General features: G+C 47.2%; 1 protein-coding gene across 1 annotated transcript in view; it reads left to right on the top strand.

Moving 5' to 3' along the window:
* Nucleotides 1–1252: 1252 nt before the first annotated feature.
* The window catches only part of LOC120537892 (mitotic spindle positioning), a 42979-nt gene continuing 23102 nt past the window's right edge, over nt 1253–21129 (top strand). Inside the window, exons 1-2 of the mRNA XM_039767150.1 lie at nt 1253–1351; nt 17490–19577. Of these exons, the coding sequence (XP_039623084.1) occupies nt 17984–19577 (1594 nt within the window). The 5' untranslated portion in view covers nt 1253–1351; nt 17490–17983. The remainder of the gene's footprint in view (nt 1352–17489; nt 19578–21129) is intronic.

Below are 21129 nucleotides of genomic sequence, written 5' to 3'. Positions count from 1 at the left end.
TTTCACTCTATCTATCTATCTATCTATCTATCTATCTATCTATCTATCTATCTATCTATCTATCTATCATATAGTGCCTTTCACTCTATCTATCTATCTATCTATCTATCTATCTATCTATCTATCTATCTATCTATTATATAGCACCATTCTATAGTTTACTATTGTAGTACTTGAAACCACTGAGACTGTAACACTAAGTGCTGTCCCAAAATGCTGGCCTCATATTATATTATATTATATTATATTATATTATATTACACTAGCCAACCCGCGGTGTACCATACGCTGCATAATCAGGCCAGTTTTTTAATGATTTTTAAGCACAGGGAGAAAATGAACATTTGAAAAATCGGTAATGTAATAAATCAGCAAGCAAAGCAACATTGTAACAACGCACGGAACGAACCAACACAGTAAAACACTTTGCTTTGCTGCAGGCGGTCGTGCGTCGTAACCGAAAACTCGTTTTTTAAAGACTGCTCACTTCATTGTGTTTCAACCTCAGTTGTAAAGGATTGTTTTGAGGGTCCCATGAGATTCCCCTCGCAAACCGTTTTACACGCTGCATATGGAGATTCACCTCCGCGAGAAACTTGCCTCTGTGAACAGTCAACGTGGCTCGGAGGTGCCAGGAGTTGGTGGGCGTGGCTCCTTCTGCGTGCCCCACAGGTGTCTGTCTTGTCGGCGGCTCAGTGAGTCCACGGCCCTTCCGGCGCACTTTCCATGGGTGTCTTGCCTTAGTGAATTATATATTTAGATTATAAAACATGTGGCAGCTGTGCACCCCATCTGCCTGTCTATGTGTCACTGATGCCACTGTTTATCACCAGATGACAGGTGTGACCACTTGAAGTGACTGTGCGCCAGTTTTTCATGCCCACCCATTTTAACCACGCGCTCATCGTGAGCAGTGAGCTGACCACCTTTGAAACTGTAGGAGACAGGAGGCTTAGTTTCCGCCCATAATATCCCACCCTAGGCAGAGCTCCCTCAGTCACCTACTGCCCTCTTGGACCACCCTGAGCTGGCCACTTTACAAGCTGTGGCACAGTAGTCCTCTTTGGTTCTTATTTCAGTAGCTACGGTGCCCCATTGGCATGGCCCACACAGGTGAGGCGTTTAAATCCACAGATTCTTTTTTTCTTTTTAAGAGTGAGCAGCAGCAGGCTGAGGTGGTGCCCCCTGTGCTCCAGCCTCTGGGTGGGCCGCTGGCACTGAGGGCGTGTCTTATCGCCTGATTTACTCTGAACTTTGTCTGAAAGAAGCACAAGGCGAGAGAAGCAGACAGCAAGAAACGAGCAGGAGAGCGGGACTTGGCTGGTGGAGGTGGCCTTCTCACAATCACAAGGTGGGTACAATCAGAAATGGTGTGCTGGCACAGTAGAGACAAGGCACTCGGTTTGTTCAAGTTAGACTTGTTGTAGACCCCAGGAGGGCTCAGTGTTTGTAAAGACCCCTGGTTTAGCGGATGACACTGCATGTGCTCCTATCTGGCCGACCAGCTGTGCCCGACCGGGGGGTAAGGGCGTGGAGTCCTTCTTGTCCCTCAGGGCACTTGACTTGTTTTAGGCACACCGGAGACCCCCAGACTTAGAGGAGGGCGCAAGTGAGGCCCAAGGTAACCGAAGGAGAGATGCCTCGCTCGGACTGTGAGAGTTGGTGGATATGCAGAACACGGGCACAGGAGCAGCCCCTCTTTAGGTGCCCTCATTGATGGGCTCTCTTATTCTCTGTGTTTGATTGGCTCGTATTTATTAATATTTGCATGATTGTCAATTTAATGTCCCTTTGGGGAGCTCAGCTGTTAATTGTTCCTTTATGGTGCCTTTTCTTTTTGGGGACTTTGCTCTGCCAGCTCCTTCTTTGCTCCTTATTTGGTGAAGGTGGGCACAACAGGTCTTGTAGAGCTACAGTAGTTTGGCCCATCAGGTGTATGACCTGCCAGGCTGCTAAATTCCGATTTTTGCTTCTCGCCATGTCGGTCTCGTTTGTTCACACTTTGCTCTGATTGGTGCTGAGATGAAATGAATGGATGGGTGGGCAGATCACTTGTTGTTTCGTGAGGCTCCAGGTGTGTTGAAGACCCCCATATCCACCATTTTATTTCAAGCTGTCGGTCGGAGGCCTCAGGGGTAGACACAGCGATGGAGAAGCCATGGTGTGAAGAAAGTGGAGGCTCGTCACTTAGAAGACATCACTCCTTAGGGGTCACTTACATGATGTCTATCTGCGTTGATATAAAGGAGGGTGGGCTGCTACCCCATTCCAGGGTTGTTTCCTGCCCAAAGCTGCCAATACTGGCACCCCCTCCTCACCCACCCTGAACAGGATACGTGGATTTAAAAGTGGATGGATTGGAATTTAATGAAAGCGTTTTAACATCTTGTAGCACATCTGTTTGGGCTGTAATGGTGGCAGCGGTGGGATCTTTACTGCAGCAAGACTGTATCTTTAAACATTCGATGGTCACTTGTCTGCACATGTAACGCTCAGGGCAGCACACAAGGCAATGGATGGGCACTTAAATCAGCTTTCTGAGACCGCGGGGGTCTGATAAGTTGTGCCAGGTAGCTTCACTGCCATCTGTCCTTCCATTTTCTGTATCTGCTATCTGCTCTGACCTCACGCCGGGCACACCAGACGCCAGCACTGGATGTCATATCACAGCTGGAGCTGGAGTGTTGCCCACTGTCATAGACTACGCTGGACATGGCATCCCACTTGGACACCAGCCTGCTCAAAAGGGACACTGGTGACCCCCAGAATGACACACCTGCTTACATCAACCAATATGGACGGCCAGCTGTCCACACCAAAGTGAAAGCTTCAATTACTGGAAAACCAGAACTGGACTCAGCATGTCAGCATGAGAGTCAGGGTCTTGGGCAGGACCACCGACTAAAATGTCAGGATCACGATATCCACCGACCAGGGGTGAAAAGTGGGCACTGGACCATCCACATGAGCTTCCAGGTTCACCATTGCTAGAATGAACTCAGTGGACAGACGGGCACTTAGGTGTCCACATGTGAGTGGGGGTCAAAGCTATTTAAATGGTCAGCACTGGTCACAGAGGGAGATTTGATGTCCCACCCAGAACTCAACAGCAGAGTGGCACACGGGTCCAGTGCAGGGTGACGGGTGGTCAACTGTCAGTTCACAGGGGTCTGCAGCTGGGCATTAGGATGACTGCATGGCATCCGCCTCCCTACATCAGGAGAGAGCCCTCAAATCCCAGCCTGCTCACTGCCTGCTTTGGGGCTTCTCCAGTTTCCCAAGACATACATGTAAGGCAGATTGTGTGTGGTAAAGTGGCACGGGATGCCGAGTGAGTATGTGCCCGTGAGTGCACCTGGCACAAGGTCAATGCAAAAAGCAGAAGGACAGATGGAAGTGAAGTTTCCTGGCATGACTTATCAGACCCCTGCTGTTTCTGTTTGTAGTGCCCTTCCTTTGCCTTGTGTGCCCCTTGGCACCTCACGTTTGTGTGATCTTCAGATGTGCAGTTTATTTATGCTGATACCTGGTGGCTGTCATCACAGATGGACCCTTAGCTGTCCTGAGAGGTCATTTCACAGCAGGACTCACAGGTGACCACTGAGTTTGGGTTAGGCATATGCAGGCACTTGTTTTAAGTGCCCACTGCCACCTTCAGTACAAGTTTGATGCCAATGAGTGGTCACCAATGGTCTCTGCTGCTCTTGAAGAGTGAGGGCACGTGCCTAACTGGACAGTGGTGGCTCTGGGCTCAGGCTGCTCTGTTTCTGATGGTGACACTTGTGTCCCATTCCCTCTTTGTCTTTGGACTGCCAATGTAACGTGCCCTGGTAAGGCACTCTGTTAAAAAGTATTATTGTTTGGAAGTTTCACTCAAATCATGAATTATTATTTTCAATCTGTAAAAAAGTATGGCATTGCACTGTTGGGGACAGCAGCAACATGGCAGCAAGCGATGAACCTTAGTGGTCAGTGAGGGACAGAGGACCTTGTCAGACACCACAAGGGTGTAATATTGGAGTGGATCCCCCTGGTGGCTGAGGAACTGGGCAAATAAGTGTGGTGCTATAGTGTGCCCGCTGCAGGGGACAACTAGAACGAGCCACAAAGAACAAAAGACAGAAGTCCAGTCGGTCACCTGAGCTGATGGGGTTGTCCTTTGGCTCGACTTCTCTGGTTATTTTGCTGTACACAGGGTGTGGACCAGAGTCCTGAGAGCCCACTGTGGGCACCCTGTAAACCCAGCAAAGGCCTGCCTGGGGACATTTATACTGTGCAAGTAAAGAAGTTAGCAAAGGTGCCATATTGAAAAAGAGTGGGCAAGTGGGGCAGCTCTGAACGTTGCACAGCCACCTCCCTACATCAAGAGAGACCCCCCAAATCCCAGCCTGTTTGCTGCCTGCATTGGGGCTTCTCCAGTTTCCCAAGACATACATGTAAGGCTGATTGTGTGTGGTAAAGTGGCACGGGATGCCAAGTGAGTATGTGCCCATGAGTGTACCTGGCACAAGGTCAATGCAGAAAATGGAAGGCCAGATGGAAGTGAAGTTACCTGGCATGACTTCTGCTGTTTCTGTTTGTAGTGCCCTTTCTTTGCCTTGTATGCCCCTGGCACTGCTGGCCACTCCCTGTTTTTGGTTTGCATGTTCTCCCCGTGTTCGTGTGGTTTTCAGACTTGCAGTTTACTTATGTTGATCTCTGGTGGCTCTGAATTTGCCGCATGTGTGTGTGTGCCCTACGATACACTGGCATCCCGTCAGGGTCTGCGCTCCATATTCCTGTAATAAAACCAGCAGCGGTAGGGAACGGATGAGATGGAGGCGCTATATAAGTCCCTATGGTGGGTATGGTGCCAGCCATTCTCCGAAGCCCCCAGTGTTTTTGATGTCCGCTATGTCTTGGGGTCTTGCAGTTACGATATCGCCAGAGTTGCGATCTTGTTTACTTCGTAAAGCGCTTTGTCACGGTGCCGGCTGTTAAAAGGTGCTATATAAGATAAGCGTCAGCTGATTGATAAGCACCCCGTATAAAGGTTACATCTGCGTAGCGTCCCCGGAAAGACTTTTTGCACAAATAACGGGAAAGAAAAAGGTAGCTATTTTTTGGGGGGGGGGCGGTTTAGGTATATCAAAGTTGGAATGTTTACGTGAGAAAGAAAAACTGCGCAGAAGGGCTGAGCCGTCGGGACCCGAGAAAGAAGGGAATTCCAGGAATTCGGAGACTTGGACCTCTGCTTATCAGGACAGCGCACGCACGAGCAGACGCGGCACACAAACACACACAGGCGGGGGCGCGCGCAAAGAGCCTCACAGAAACACACACACACACGAGCTCATACACCACACCCAGCACCATCACACACACACACACGCTGGAGATGGGGTGGGGTACAGATCGGCACACACGAATGCACATGAGGACATGCGACCATCACAGGGACCCACATGCATACGCACAACCCTGACATAGCGAGCGCATGCAGGTGCACGAGCACCACGGCACACATGTGCGTGCGGATAGACAGACATCTTATAGGGGCATGCGCGCCCACACACACACACACACACACACACACACACACACACACACACACAGAGACGGTCGCGCCAATTACCTCATGGCTAACCACTTTTAACCCCCCTCACCATCCCCAAGCAAAACACACACATGCGCAGGGTGGCACAGTGTGCGCGCATACTGGCACACACGAACACAGATGCAGGCGTGAGCGTATCAAAATGACGCACGTACAGTACATACATGTACGCACATGAACATAACGCACGCATGGAGGTGCACGGGCACATAGAGAGATTGGCACCACACGCGTGTCCGCACGGGCAAACCCACGCACACGGACATACACAGACTTTACAATGAACACCCAGAGCGCGGAGGGGTCCACATGGTACACACCCGGTGCTGTTCAGAAGTTTTACCTTACTTTACTATTATTCTTATTTATTTAGCAGACCCCTTTATCCAAGGAGACTCACAAACTAAGTTATAATGCATTCGAGAATTACTAGTACGTGCAAAGATCAAAAGCAACAGAGAAAAAGATACAAACTGAGCAAGAGTGACGTACGACCACCATATACTGTAACTATACCGGCAGCTAGACTAAGATACACAAATCAGCATCATAAACTCTTTATCACCTCGTCCAACCGTTACAGACAATTAAATAATGTTTCGCAAAAGTATTTTGATAAAAAATGAACAATTATATTTAGAAATGATATATAAAGAATATGTCTAATGGAATTTAATTGCGACCAACTCGAGTCTTTTGCCGTGAAGTTAGTTGAAGATGCGCTTGCGCGGAACTGGGAGAACGCATTTTTTATTTTCTTTTAAGAAGTAGATTTTATAGAAAACCTGGCAGGTTGGCACGCACACAGTGGCCTCGCCTCTTGCATTTCTTAAATTCTTACTTGATTCAATTCAATGCGCTTTAACTGTTTCATAAGGAAGCCCGACGCCGAATCCAAGTTCAGGTTAATAATCGGCTGACCTCGCTGGAAAAGGACAAAGGTGCGCTCGAGTGACTCTTTTATGGCCCTGCAATAACCAACCACCTCCCCCAAAAGCATGAATTCAAAGTGAAAGGTACAAGTCCGTTGAATTTTTTTTCTCACAGTTATTTTTATATGTCGATAAGCGTCCACACCCCAGCAGAAGTTCTCCTACATCCTACCCAGCATCACTTCCAAAGTTTCGTTAAGAAAACCTCCGGACGGCTCCGCTTGACAGCAGGAAGCTGGTGCTTGAAGTTCACCTTCAGCCTGACATGTGAGACTCATCTGCTTGGGCTTGGGCCTCAGCTGGCGCCGCTGGCATCCGGCCGCTCGTGAGCAGGAGGCCAGCGTGGAGCGGGCAGAGAGGGCTTGGCAAAAGGGGGCATCGGCTCAAGAAATCAGTCATTTATATAGTGCCTTTCACAGTGAATACCATCAACAAGCAAAGGGATTCATTCAGATCAGGACAGTTTTATTATCATGTGTCCATAGCACACGGCGTATAAAAATATTAAAAATGTAAATGTAGCATGGAGCATATGCTGTATATCTATCTGTCTATTATATAGTGCATTTCACTCTATCTATCTATCTATCTATCTATAATATAGTGCCTTTCACATCTATCTATCTATCTATCTATCTATCTATCTATCTATCTATCTATCATATAGCGCCTTTCATCTATCTATCTATCTATCTATCTATCTATCTATCTATCTATCTATCTATCTATCTATCATATAGTGCCTTTCATCAATCTATCTATCTATCTATCTATCTATCTATCTATCTATCTATCTATCTATCATATAGTGCCTTTCATCAATCTATCTATCTATCTATCTATCTATCTATCTATCTATCTATCTATCATATAGTGCCTTTCATCCATCTATCTATCTATCTATCTATCTATCTATCTATCTATCTATCTATCATATAGCGCCTTTATCTATCTATCTATCTATCTATCTATCTATCTATCTATCTATCTATCTATCTATCTATCTATCTATCTATCTATCATACAGTGCATTTTCTTTCTTTCTTCCTTTCTTTTCATAGGCACGCATTTGTCAAAAACACTGGGGTGGGAGCAAAATAATTGCAGGCTACAACACTGATAATAATCCAGAAATGATAACAACAACATTAAGAAGAAGACGCTGTGTCAAATTAAATATAACACCCAGCTCCACCTGCAGACTTTGACTGCGTTGCTCTTCGCTGATTTCATTCACAGTCCACTCGTCTCTCCAATGGGCTTACATTTCAACTCGTAAATCCCGACTCCTGTTGTTCGCTGCCATTGATGACGTTCTCTTTGTATTAACGCACCACATAAATGTTCTCCATAGCCAGAACAGCGGATGCCATGTGTTGATTGGATGGAGATATTGCCTTATTTGCATACATCAGTGAGGCTGCAGTAGACAGGAATCCTGGGTAAATGTTTAGAGATATTGATGATGCTTTGATTTCATTACATTATTTGATTATGTTAGGCCAATCAGTTGAGTGCAGTGGTGTCATTTTTAAGGTGACAGTTTATGGAAGTTACATAATCAAACTGTAGTTGTGCCGTCAGCATCGCTGGCGTTATTTTCCAGTTGGGGATCCTCCCGTGGCTGGGGTTGACATTTCTCTTTTTTTGTCTGATTTGCTCGTTTTTGATTATCATTTCCTTTCTTTATCTCTTGGTATCTTTGTCTCTGTGCCACCTGTTTTGTGGGTGGTCCCCAAAGAGGTGGACCCACCTGCCTGTCACCGTCAAAGGAAATCTGAAGAGTAGCCCGGTGAGTCGCCCTAACTGAAACATAACAGCTGCACCCCCTGATGTGAGTCATGTGACGGGGTCAAGGGTCAGCTATCTGAGTATGTCCCGTCCTCAGCCGAGTCTCTGGATAGTCGACGACATTTCATGTGCTAACGTTTGCCTCTCTGCTTCCTTCTCATTGCGTTTTCTGTTTTTGACCCTTTGCTTTGTGATTCACATCCTGGTACTTTCACTTAAGACAATTTGATATCCCAGTTTGGACCTTTGCTTCATTTAATTCACCTCTCGTTGAATCTTCTTTTGCCTACTGTGGCACAAAAGCGCAAAGCTTTGGTCGTTTGATTTCCATATCATCCAGGATTACGGATCAAGAAAGTCTTTAATGGTGACGTGTGTTACTCTGTTCAGATTCTCTGGCTACGTGACTCCTGGCGTGGATTCATTCAGCTACGCAATCGCAGATAAAATCAGTGACCGGTGGGGCCGAGGAGGGGGACACCCCTTGGAGATCTGCACCCTTGCAATCACCTTTGAAATCGATGAGCTGAGGAGGGGTCTCCATGGAGGTGTCACAATATCGACCTGCCCTTCCTTGGGATCCCATATGAAACTGACGATCGGCGAAGGGGGGTCCTCGTGGAGATCAGTACCCTCATGACTGCATATGAAATCGATGAGCCAGAAAGGGGGCATCCTCCTTGGAGACTGGCACCCTTGTGATTGCATGTAACAATGACGACCTCCCCCTTGGAGAGCAGCACCCTTGGGATCACATAAGACAGCGGTTCTCAAACTGTGGGGGCACAAGGGGGGGGGCATTGAATAAATGAACAAGACATCAAAATTCATTTTTTTACATTTTTATTTCAAATTTATATTTGCAAGCCTATAATCACAACGCTGTGGTGGGCTGGCACCCTGCCCGGGGTTTGTTTCCTGCCTTGTGCCCTGTGTTGGCTCCAGCAGACCCCCGTGACCCTGTAGTTAGGATATAGCAGGCTGGATAAGGATGGATGGATAATCACAACGAATGCATGATAACTAAAATTAAAACCAAACATTTCAAAGGCATCGATCTAATGATTAATACGTGCCCGTCCAGGTCTGGTTTGATATTCGAGATATCGAGACCCTCGGAGCTCCTTTTCTATTTGAAGTTTGTTTCAATGACGAGCGGCGCTGCTTTTCAATCCAGAAAGTTCGAGACGTATCGGTGTCTGTCGCCAACATACGGGTACCAGTAGATCAGGTGATCATGCGGCGCGACGGCACCACACTGGCAGCGTAGCCAATATTGGCAAATTGAGTTCAATAATTTACTGCCTATTGGGTTATTCTCATGATACCACTAACAGCGGCGTAATATTCGTTGGACGAAAATACGTTTGTCTTGCACAGATTGACTTCATCGGTGTCCTCGTTTATGAGATTTTTAAAAATATTTAATCGTTTCTTTACATAAAAAATAATTAAATAAGAAAAAAGAATGTATTCTTTGTTTTTGGGATTAGAATTACTACCAAAATCCACACAAGGCATTCTAACAGTTATTAAAGCATTTAAAAAAAAATAAATGACAAATATTTCATCGAAGTTACACGCAAATCTCATGGAAGTAAAAATGCTAGGATACGGCGACACCCCACGAGCGTCATCCCTTTGTTAGTTGTATCCCGGGTTATTCTCATCTATCTTATATTATGCAGGTGGCACAGAATTATAACAGGTAGAAAAGGGGGGGGGGCGCAAAATACAAAAGTTTGAGAACCGCTGACATAGGAAGTCAACAACCAAGGCTGGGGGTCCCTTTGGAGATCAGTGGGCATCGCTGGAACAGAAGGAAGAGGAATGAAGAATATTCGGTGCCCCCTCAGGCCATGGTGACCCTGGACCGGTGCCTACTTGGCCCACATCTTGAGCTGCTCACGCCTTCAGCCAGCATGACAAAGCGGAACACATTTAAAACATAATGTCCCACCTTAACGCCTTGTGAACACTAGGGGTCGCTGTTGCCCCTTTAAACCCAACAGGCAGACTCTCAGGACACCAAGTTAAAGCACAAAGAAGTATTTTGAATTGTTTTCTTATCCAGCTGTGCTCCCCAAACACCACAGCCACAGTAAACATCCGTCCATCCATCCATTTTCCAACTCGCTGAATCCGAACACAGGGTCACGGGGGTCTGCTGGAGCCAATCCCAGCCAACACAGGGCACAAGGCAGAAACCAATCCTGGGCAGGGTGCCTGCCAACCCACTGCAGGCCACAGTAAACAGGCAAATAATTCCAAGAATAATCAGCACAATTCTCTCTTTTCTCCTCCACACCTCCCACCAAGCGTTGTCCACCTCCACTCACTCACTCACTGGGTTCCCATCAGTCCTTTATGTTGTCCTTGACCTCCCAAGTGACTTGCCAGCACTTCAGGGTCAGTACGTTTTCTTCAGTCCTCATGACTCAAAAGTACTTCCGGGCTATGAGGGAAGCAGCACCTCCTGGCAGCACCCACGGTACCCAGCAGGGCTGTGAAGTCAAACTCCCAATCCCATAGTGCCCTGCGGGCACCGCTATGCTGCAGGGAAGTCCCCATCTAGCGTGTCCAAAAGTAGTTGCCTTCCCCCATCTTTCCATCTCAGGGCGTCCCAGCCTGGTTGAGCTGCCAGCCGTCCCTTACGCCAGGTACGTCAGCTGGTATCATATAGTTAAAGTGACACAGCACCGTGGCACCAGTGGGGTTTGTGGACCAAAATTAAGTTTGGAGTCAGCGTGGTCAGGGAACACCTAACGGTAAAACTCAGGCATCCAGCCCCGTCCCATCCCTGAAGTGGCTCCACCTTCCTGTGTGGCGATGGGATGTGGTGCCCTATGAACACTTTGTCACGTTGATTGTTTTATTCTGCCCGTGCCATCTTTATTGTGAGAGGATGTGATGATTACGTAAATATCACAAAAAGCTCACAACAGCAATGAAGCCTAAACACTAACCCTAAAGATCAAGCCTTGAGCAACCAAATAAATCTTTCCTCGAACTGCTGAGCGAATCACACCCAATGTTCATCCAAATTTTGAATAATTATGGGATGCACGCGCCGACCTTTTTATACGGTCACGGCGATGACATCACGCACAGTGCAGCCTTTATGGGAAAAGCTCCCATGGTAACACCCAAGCATGAGAGTACACAAAATGGCGACACCCACGGCAAAACAAAATGGCGGCCCAACATAACGGTAAATCAAATTCGCCGCTGTGAATGAATCAGTCTCGACACACGAAAAAGGTGCTGGGCAGCCACAAAGCGTTAAGATCTGCTCTCATTGAACTGATGAAGTAGTAATATGATGGCGGCTTTAAATGCCAAAAGCGGAAGTGACGTCACCTCTGGCCGCGACCGGAAGTGACGTCGTTGATGATAGATCAGGTGGGTTTTCCCGAATTTGGCCTGCAGAGAGGACAGAAGTAGGTTTAGCACACCCTGCCACCCTCTCTACTTGGGCCACTCACCTTTCTCTTAATCACACAAGTGTGACAAGGCCTTCAGCGAGACCTGATCCAATATTTGTTGTGCAAATTCCAGCCGGGGTTTCTGGGTAATTAATTGTACGTCGATCGTAGGATTTTTACACCTTGAAATTCCAAATCTGTCTGTTTCCGTGTCACATGCCCCTTGACAAAGTTAAAAAATGATTTACATTTCACTGCAATCCCTGATTACAATACAATACAATACAATTTATTTGTGTGTAGCCCAAAATCACACAAGAAGTGTCGCAATGGGCTTAAACAGGCCGGGCTCTTGACAGCCCCCCAGCATTGACTCTCTAAGAAGACAAGAAAACCCTTGTTGGGAAAAAATGGAAGAAACCTCAGGAAAGGCAGTTCAAAGAGAGACCCCCTTACCAGGTAGGGTGGGCGTGCAGTGGGTGTCAAAAAGAGAAGGGGGGTCAATACAATACAATACACAGACCAGAACAAATCCTCAATACAGTATAAAAATACTGTAAACATTTTAGAAGTACGGAGGAGAATTTAACAGTAGATGACATCCCATAATATGATTTGGATTTGTTTCGAGTCCTGGATACCTCAGCCATCAAGCTGCCTCCCCCAGTTGGCCATTCCACAGCTGAAATAGCGCCAATCCAATGACAAGACCCCTCTGCCTGATGATTCCTATGATCCTCCATCAGAGATGACTTTACCTTAGGCAGACAAAACAACTTGGCAGGTGGGCATTGGCACCAAGTAGCATATTTGAGTACCAAGAAGAGAAACAGGTGAGGGCGAGTAACAAATTGTAACTGTCATGTCACTGATGTTTTAGTGCTGATGACTGACAACAGAGATGGAGTCTGCACAGTTAATCAGCAGCTCTAGTCAGGGTGTGCCAAACTGAAGTCGTGAGATTTGAAAGCTGAGACCGAAGGGGCATCTCTTATAGTAGCAGGCAGACCACTCCACAGTTTAGGGGTCCTGTGACTAAAAGCTCGACCTCCCCACTGTTATTTTATTAATACTTGGAATCCTAAGCAGACCAACATCTTGAGATCTTAATGTGCACTCAGGTTTGTAAGTCATGATAAGTTCAGATAAGTAAGCCAGACCTCCGCCATTTAATGCTTTATATGCTAAGAGGAGGATTTTGAAATCTGCCCTAAACTTAACCAGAAGCCAGTGTAAGGATTTAAGAACTGGAGTTATGTGTTCGTATTTTCTTGTTCTTGTAATAATTCTTGCAGCTGCATTTTGGATTAACTGGAGGCTGAATAGAGAACAGTTTGAACATCGTATCAGTTTGTCTCATCATATCTCGGTGTTGATGAACGATCTCTTTTGACACTCGGCCATTTTCATTTTTTTCCTTCACTGTCTCTTGTGTGGGGCGTAGTGGCGGCTCCGAGGCTATGGATCGGGATCGGAATTGGAAAGTTGCCGGTTTGAATTCTGTAAAAAACGCCAGAAGTGACTCAAGAAGACCCTTAACTTGCAATTACTTCGTCCCAGGTAGGACATTAAGTAGGGTGGGTGGCAGGATTGGCCACCATTAAAAAACTCCCACTGTTCCAGGGTCCCAATAAGGGTGGTCTGTCAATTGGTGGGTGTAGCAATGCTGCTCCCCAACCTCTGTCAGTATAAGACATACTTGGGAAATAATAAATCCTTGGGGGGGCAACAGCCCACCACTGAATGCCCACCTTTAATAAAACGGATTCAGAGAAATGATTGAGAAAGAAATCACCGATTTATAATGCGGGCCTTCTTGTGGGTCGCGACTCGGTGACAGTCTTTTGTGCCTTCACTTCCACGTCTATCGGTCCTTTTACGTATTCGGACATCAACATAGACAAGTGGCTTCTGTTAAATAAAAGACAAAACGGAGCAGTTGAAAGGTTACACAACATCTTAAAAAGACAAAGCTTGGAATAGTTTGATCAAGAAGAAGATAAGGAATGAAGGTTGGGATTCTGGCACCACCAAAAGAGTCCAGTAGGCGAGGCCTTCAAAAAGACCCCACTCTACAGCGGATCGCGAAAGACCCCCTCACTCTCTGCACACTTTACTGTGTTGTAGGCTTCATTTTAAAGGGATACATTTGCCATTTGTGCCCACCAATTTACACTCAGTGTCCCAGAATGACAAAGTGTCTTCAGAAAGGTTTGCAAATGTATTCAAATCTCTTCTTGAGACCCTCTGGCGTGTCCCCTCACATTAAGCTCATTGATGGAGTGAAGGCCAGAAGTCCACATGACCATCATCATCATCACCATGTGAACCCTGAATACCCCATGAGGACTGATTGAGGTCATTGATGTGAGGTAGAATGCCTAGAGGGGACTGGCCAGGTGGTCTCGTGGTCTGGAACCCCTGCAGATTTTTTTTTTCTCCAGCCCTCTGGAGATTGTCCTCCCTGGCCATCGGACCTTACTTTGATTCTCTCTTATAATTAGTTTTCCCTAATTTTATTTTCTTATTTATTTTGTCTTTTTTCTCTCTTTTCTTCATCACGTAAAGCACTTTGAGCTCCATCATTTGTATGAAAATGTGCGACAGCAATACATGTTGTTGTTGTTGTTTGCTTTAGCTCTCCTTGAGATGTTTCTAGAACTTGATTGGAGTCCAGTGGTGGACAACTGAATTGACTGAACATCATTTAGAAAGAGCAACAGAAGCCACAAGAGCTCATTTATTAGACAGCCGGCACGTATGGGCCCGGGCCCCTGTGGCCAAAAATGGAGAGAGAGAACAACAACAACAGTAACATTGATTTCTGTCAGACATGTTTTCATACAAATGCTGTAGCTCAAAGTGCTTTACAAGATGAAGAAAGAAAATGATAACAATCTAAAAATAAGATTAGGCAAGGGCGGCATGGTGACGCAGTGGGTAGCGCTGCTGCCTCACAGTTAGGAGACCCTTAAGGGTCCGCTTACTGGGTCCTCCCTGCGTGGAGTTTGCATGTTCTCCCCGTGTCTGCGTGGGTTTCCTCCCACAGTCCTTAGACATGCAGGTCAGGTGCATTGGCGATTCTAAATTGCCTCTAATATCCCCCATGGAGATTCACTGACACTAGTCTTAGAGTAGTGATGGCATTTGCTTAAACTAAGTGTGGCGACTCATGGCAAGAAACTACACAAAGCATATGAGACCCCTTCACGTTCATTACGATTATGAATCACGAGTCTGCAGGGCCCAAAATCAGACAAGACGCAAACCAAAATGGGTCCCAACCCATAGCTGAAGAACCTGTGCTTTGCAGTAAGGAGGTTGTGAGTTCGTTCCCTAAATACCCTCCATCCCTCTGTGGAGAGCACTGTGAGTAGTCAGAAAAGCGCTATATATGTACAAAGATTTATCATTATTATTTATTATTATGGTCTACATAGTCAAGAGAGAGCACCACAGATGAGATGTTTGCTCTGAGGATGTTGATGGAGAAGTAGAGAGAAGGCCAGAAGGAGTTGTATTGTGTCTTTGTGGACCTGAGAAAGCAAATGACAAGGTGACTGAGAGGAGCTGTGGTCTTGGATGAGGAAGTCGGGAGTGGCAGAGAAGTACATGAGAGTGGCACAGGATATAAACGAGGGGAGTGTGACTGTGGTGGGTATAAGAGGTGCCCCTTCGGTCTCAGCTTTTAAATCCCAGCTGAAGACTCACCACTTCAGTTTAGCACACCCTGACTAGAGCTGCTGATTAACTGCACAGACTGCATCTCTGTTGTTGGTCATTAGCACTAAAACAGAAGTCATATGACAGTTAGAATTTGTTACTAACCCTCGCCTGTTCTGTTTCTCTTCTCGGTACTCACATGTGCCACTTGGTGCCACGGCCCACCTGCCAAGTTATTTTGCCTGCCTAAAGTAAAGTCATTCCTGATGGAGGATCGCAGGAAGAGTGGGAACAAGGGGTCCTGTCATCAGATTAGCGCTATTTCAGCTGTGGAATGGCCAAATGGGGGAGGCAGCTTGATGGTCTCCAGGACTCTAAACAAATCCAAATCATATTATGGGATATCATCTACTGTTAAATTCTGCTCCGTACTTCTAAAATATTTATTTTTATGCCGTATTGAGGATTTATTCTGTTCTGTGTATTGTATTGTATTGCATTGACCCCCTTCTCTTTGACACCCACTGCACGCCCAACCTACCTGGACAGGGGTCTCACTCTGAACTGCCTTTCCCAAGGGTTCTTCCATTTTTTCCCTACTTGGTTTTTTTTTGGGGAGTTTTTTCTTGTCTTCTTAGAGAGTCAAGGCTGGGGGTCTGTCAAGAGGCGGGGCCCATTAAAGCCCATTGAGGCACTTCTTCTGTGATTTTGAGCTATACAAAAATAAATTATATTGTATTGTAATTGTGAGGTCTGCAGTAGGAGTGACGGAGGTGGGATTACATCAGGGATCGGCTCTGAGGCCTTTCTTAATCACAATGGTGATGGACAGGCTGACAGACGAGATTAGACAGGAGTCCCCGTAGATTGTGATGTTTGCTGATGACATTGTGATCTGTAGGGTGAGGAGACCCTGGAGAGGTGTAGATATGAGAGGAGAGGAGTGAAGGTCAGTAGGACCACCAAGACAGAATACATGTGTGTGAATGAGAGGGAGGTCAGTGGAGTGGTGAGGATGAGGGAGTAGAGTTGGCGAAGGTGGAGGAGTTTAAATACCTGGGATCAACAGTACAGAGTAATGGGGAGTGTGGAAGAGAAGTGAAGAAGAGAGTGTGGGCAGGGCAGAGATGAGTGTCAGGAGTGATTTGTGACAGACGGGTATCAGCAAGAGTGACAGGGAAGGTCTACAGGACGGTAGTGAGACCAGATGTGTTATATGGGCAGGAGACGGTGGCACAGGAGACAGAGCTGGAGGTGGCAGAGTTAAAGATGTTAAGATTTGCATTGGGTGTGATGAGGATGGACAGGATTAGAAATAAGGACATGAGAGGGTCAGCTCAGGTGGGACGGTTGGGAGACAAAGTCAGAGAGACGAGATGGTGTTGGTTTGGACATGTGGAGAGGAGAGATGAGGGGTATAATGAGAGAAGGGTGATAAGGATAGAGCTGCCAGAGAAGAGGAGAAGAGGAAGGACTAAGAGGAGGTTTATGGATGTGGAGAGAGAGGACATGAAGGTGATGGGTATGACAGAGCAAGACGACGAGGACAGGAAGAGATTGAAAAAGATGATCTGCTGTGGTGACCCCTAACGGAGGCAGCCGAAAGAGGAAGAAGAATTAAGCTTTACATAGTCGAGCTCCATTGTCTTGTCGGTGCTCCACCAGAGGCCACAAGTGACGACAGCAGCGCCAATCCGAGGGCTTTGTTAAACAATTCAAGTTGCAGTAATAACGGGCAGCGTGTATTAAGTAAAGGGACTTAATCAGGGCTAGCTTATGACCGGCACTTACTGGGAATTCCTCTAGAAGCTCCGGTCCTCATCACGAATGGAGTTTAATGGCTTCCCCATTCTTCTCGGTTAGACTCATGCTAATCCATTTAGCACATGTGGCACATCTCAGGACATCATGTGAGGCTGTTATTGCACCATGTCCCATGGCCGTGAATAGGCGTGAGTAGCCCATGGGTGTCTTGAAATGAGCAGATAAGTGAATCCGTCAGAACAGAATCCTCAGTAAGGGAGAGGGTTTACTGTATTTTGCTTATTTCCTGGACTAAAGTCCATGTTTTGTTCATTTCAGAAGGACTTCAATGTGTCTCCTCATGGAAATGGATTGACTCACCAAGAGAAGAAATGGGCCATCCATGAAAACAACTGTTGGGTGAATTTAGTAGAATGCTGGAATCTCAAGTCCAACTCATCAGTGGAAAACGTGTCTAACAAGTGGTGGCTGCAGATCATCACGACGTCCTCCAGGGCCCACTGACTCACCATTAAGCGTTTTGACATCAAATGAATGTAAAGCTAAAATGACCAAAAATCCTCACTCACCAGGAAAGAGTCCTCTCATCTACAACAACAATTTAACCCCAGATTGTAGCTTTGCCGACCCAAGCCAGGGACAAGAGAGAGAAGAGATGTTTGTCAGCAGTGGACAAGTGACGCGGACAGAGGAGCAAATGCCATGGACTCCGTCAAGTCCTGCTAGCTCCAGCAGCACAGGCTCACGGGAAGGCTTTTACTCCATTGTTGAAGAAACTCCTTTGGCGGAATTCCGACAAAACCTTAGCCTGGATGACATCTCCAGAGCGGGAAGAGAAACTGACCACCCTGAAGAAGGAGAACAGCTTTGAGCTGAGGGCCTACCAGGAAGAGAGGAAGCCTGCAAAACTTTTTATGTCCGAGAACGGAGAGTCCAAGTACAAAGTGAGGGATGCAGGCCCCTCACCAGAAAAAGAAGAGCTGGATTACGATAGGATAGAAATCATTCGCAACCAAGCGCCCAAATCCAAACTGAGCCCGAGAAGGAAATGGAGCTCCTTAGATGTCCTGGATCTGTCAGAGACTCCGGAACATGGACAGGAATTCTCCCTCCATTACAGTCCGCTGTCCCAGAGACAGCACACACCCTACAAGGTGGAGCCCGGAACCGTTGACACCGAGCAAATTAACTTCAACGCCGCCCGACAGCAGTTCCTCATGCTTGAGAAGTCCAACCAGACCTCTTTACCCCAACGTCCCAAGAAATCCATCAGCCTGTCGACCATTTTCCAGGACTGGACACTTACAAAAGATTGGCCACCCAAAGATGTCAGGGTTTACCGTGAACGACCTGACCGAGGTTTAAGCGCGAGAAGCTTCAGTGTGAAGCAGGCCGGACTTGAGATAAAACGAGACAGCTTCCTGACTTCCTCCATTGATGAGCTCGACTCGGGTTTAGAAGAACTTTCGGGTGAATTTGGCGCCGGATACATCAGCGATGACAGTGCCTCCAGCGAAGTGTTTAGCCCCACCAAGCAGCCATGGACTCCAAAGGCGGAGACTCCCATTGAGAGGGAGATCCGCATTAGCCAGGAGAGGGAGGAGAGCCTGCGGCGCGAACGAGGGATCTCTCGCTCCAACCTGGACGAAATGGTAGAAATCAAGACAAAGCCCCTTCTCTTGAAGGATGAGCCACTTAGCTTCTCGTTACCCAGGAAGAATAAGACAAAAAGCCGGGAGAGCCTGATCATGCAACGAGGGACCGAACGCAAGACCTCAAGGGTAGAAGAGTCCTGTCCAGATGATCAGAGGCCCCAGGAGGAGAAGAGCAGCAAAAAAGGACATCAAGCTCTGTTCATCCAGAAGGACAATCAAGTGTCTGTGAATACTCCTGATCATGAGGTGACTCGGCCAAACACAGAGGCACACAAGAGTGTGTCATTTTCACTGGAGGGTGAAGCCGCCTTGACCAAAGACAGTTTCTTCAAGGCCTGGGGGCAACTACCAAATTGGCAGACGCCACATGGCAGACATTCAGTAGAAATTTCCGGGGTATCCGGAACCTCGTGGACAGGCCCTAAATCATTCAGCAGGCATGCAGATCTACGGGATGATCCTCCACCTCTACCCTCCAAGACAGAACCCAAAAGTCAGTTAGCACTCCGGCCAGAGAGCACAGAGGTCAATGACTTCTGGTCCAAAGCGCTGCAGATGGACTCGACTGAGTCATTTAACATCAGTCCCCGCAAGCGGCACACCCTGGAGATAATCGCACAGGAAATCGAGAAAGATCTCAAGCGAGAAGAGGAGCTGCGCAGCACCAGGGGCAGCAACCAGCTACCTCCCTCTGCCCAGATGGGAATCGACACAGTGGACCACAGCCCGACAAACGGCACGCGAGAGCCAGGTAGGCTGCCTTACGTCTACTGGAAAGCAATTAGGTGTCTGCACAAAATCTGGAGGTGGTACATTAGCAGGTAGAGCTGCTTCTTCCTTTGGCTGCTCCCGTTAGGGGTCACCACAGCAGATCATCATCTTCCACATCTTTCTGTATCTTGTTCTGTTACACCCATCACCTGCATGTCCTCTCTCACCGCATCCATAAACCTTTGTTTAGGCCTTCCTCTTCTCCTCTTCCCTGACAGCTCTATCCTTAGCACCCTTCTCTCATTATACCCCTCATCTCCCCTCTGCACATCTCCAAACCAACGCAATCTCGCCTCCCTGACTTTGTCACCCAACTATCCCACCTGAGCTGACCCTCTAATGTCCTCATTTTTAATCCTGTCCACCCTCATCACACCCAATGTAAATCTGAACATCTTTAACTCTGCCACCTCCAGCTCTGTCTCCTGTGCCACCGTCTCCAACCCATATAACATAGCTGGTCTCACTTCTGTCCTGTAGATCTTCCCTGTCACTCTTGCTGATACCCGTCTGTCATAAATCACTCCTGACACTCTTCTCCACCCACTCCACCCTGCCTGCACTCTCTTCTTCACTTCTCTTCCACAATCTCCATTACTCTGTACTGTTGATCCCAAGTATTTAAACTCATCCACCTTCACCAACTCTACTCTCCTCATCCTCACCATTCCTGACCTCCCTCTCATTTACACACATGTATTCTGTCTTGGTGGTCCTACTGACCTTCACTCCTCTCCTCTCATATCTCCACCACTCCAGGGTCTCCTCACCCTGCTCCCTACTCTCGCTACAGATCACAATGTCATCAGCAAACATCACAGTCTACGGGGACTCCTGTCTAATCTCGTCTGTCAGCCTGTCCATCACCATTGGAGATAAGAAAGGACTCAGAGCCGATCCCTGATGTAATCCCACCTCCGTCACTCCTATCACAGACCTCACCACAGTCACACTCCCCTCGTTCATATCCTGTGCCACTCTCATGTACTTCTCTGCCACTCCCGACTTCCTCTCACTCACCCTGTCATTTGCTTTCTCAGGTCCACAAAGACGCAATGCAACTCCTTCTGTTCTTCTCTCTCTCATTCTCTTCATTCATAAGACTCTCGCAGTCCTCTTTCCATTTGCTCATCACACTCTCCTCGCTTGTGAGTACGTTTCCATCTTTATCCTTTATCACCCTAACCTGCTGCTCCTCTTTCCCAGCTCAGCCCCTCTCTGTAGCCCACCAGTCCTTTTCTCCCTCCTTAGTGTCCAACCTCTCATACAACTCATCATACGCCTTTTCTTTAGCCTTCGCCATCTCTCTCTTCACCTTGCGCCTTATCTCCTTGTACTCTTCTCTACTTTCCACATCTCTCTGACTATCCCACTTCTTCACCATCCTCTTCCTCTGTATACTCTCCTGTATTTCCTTATTCCACCACCAGGTTTCCTTTTCCTCCATCCTCTGTCCAGATGTCACACCAGGTGCCCTTCTTGCTGTCACCCTTACTACATCTGCTGTAGTTGCCCAGCTGTCTGGTGACTCT

The sequence above is a fragment of the Polypterus senegalus genome, chromosome 10, assembly GCF_016835505.1.
Source record: "Polypterus senegalus isolate Bchr_013 chromosome 10, ASM1683550v1, whole genome shotgun sequence".
NCBI lineage: Eukaryota > Metazoa > Chordata > Cladistia > Polypteriformes > Polypteridae > Polypterus > Polypterus senegalus.
The sequence above is the reverse complement of the archived record's forward strand: the minus strand, read 5'-3'. Positions and strand labels throughout refer to the sequence as shown.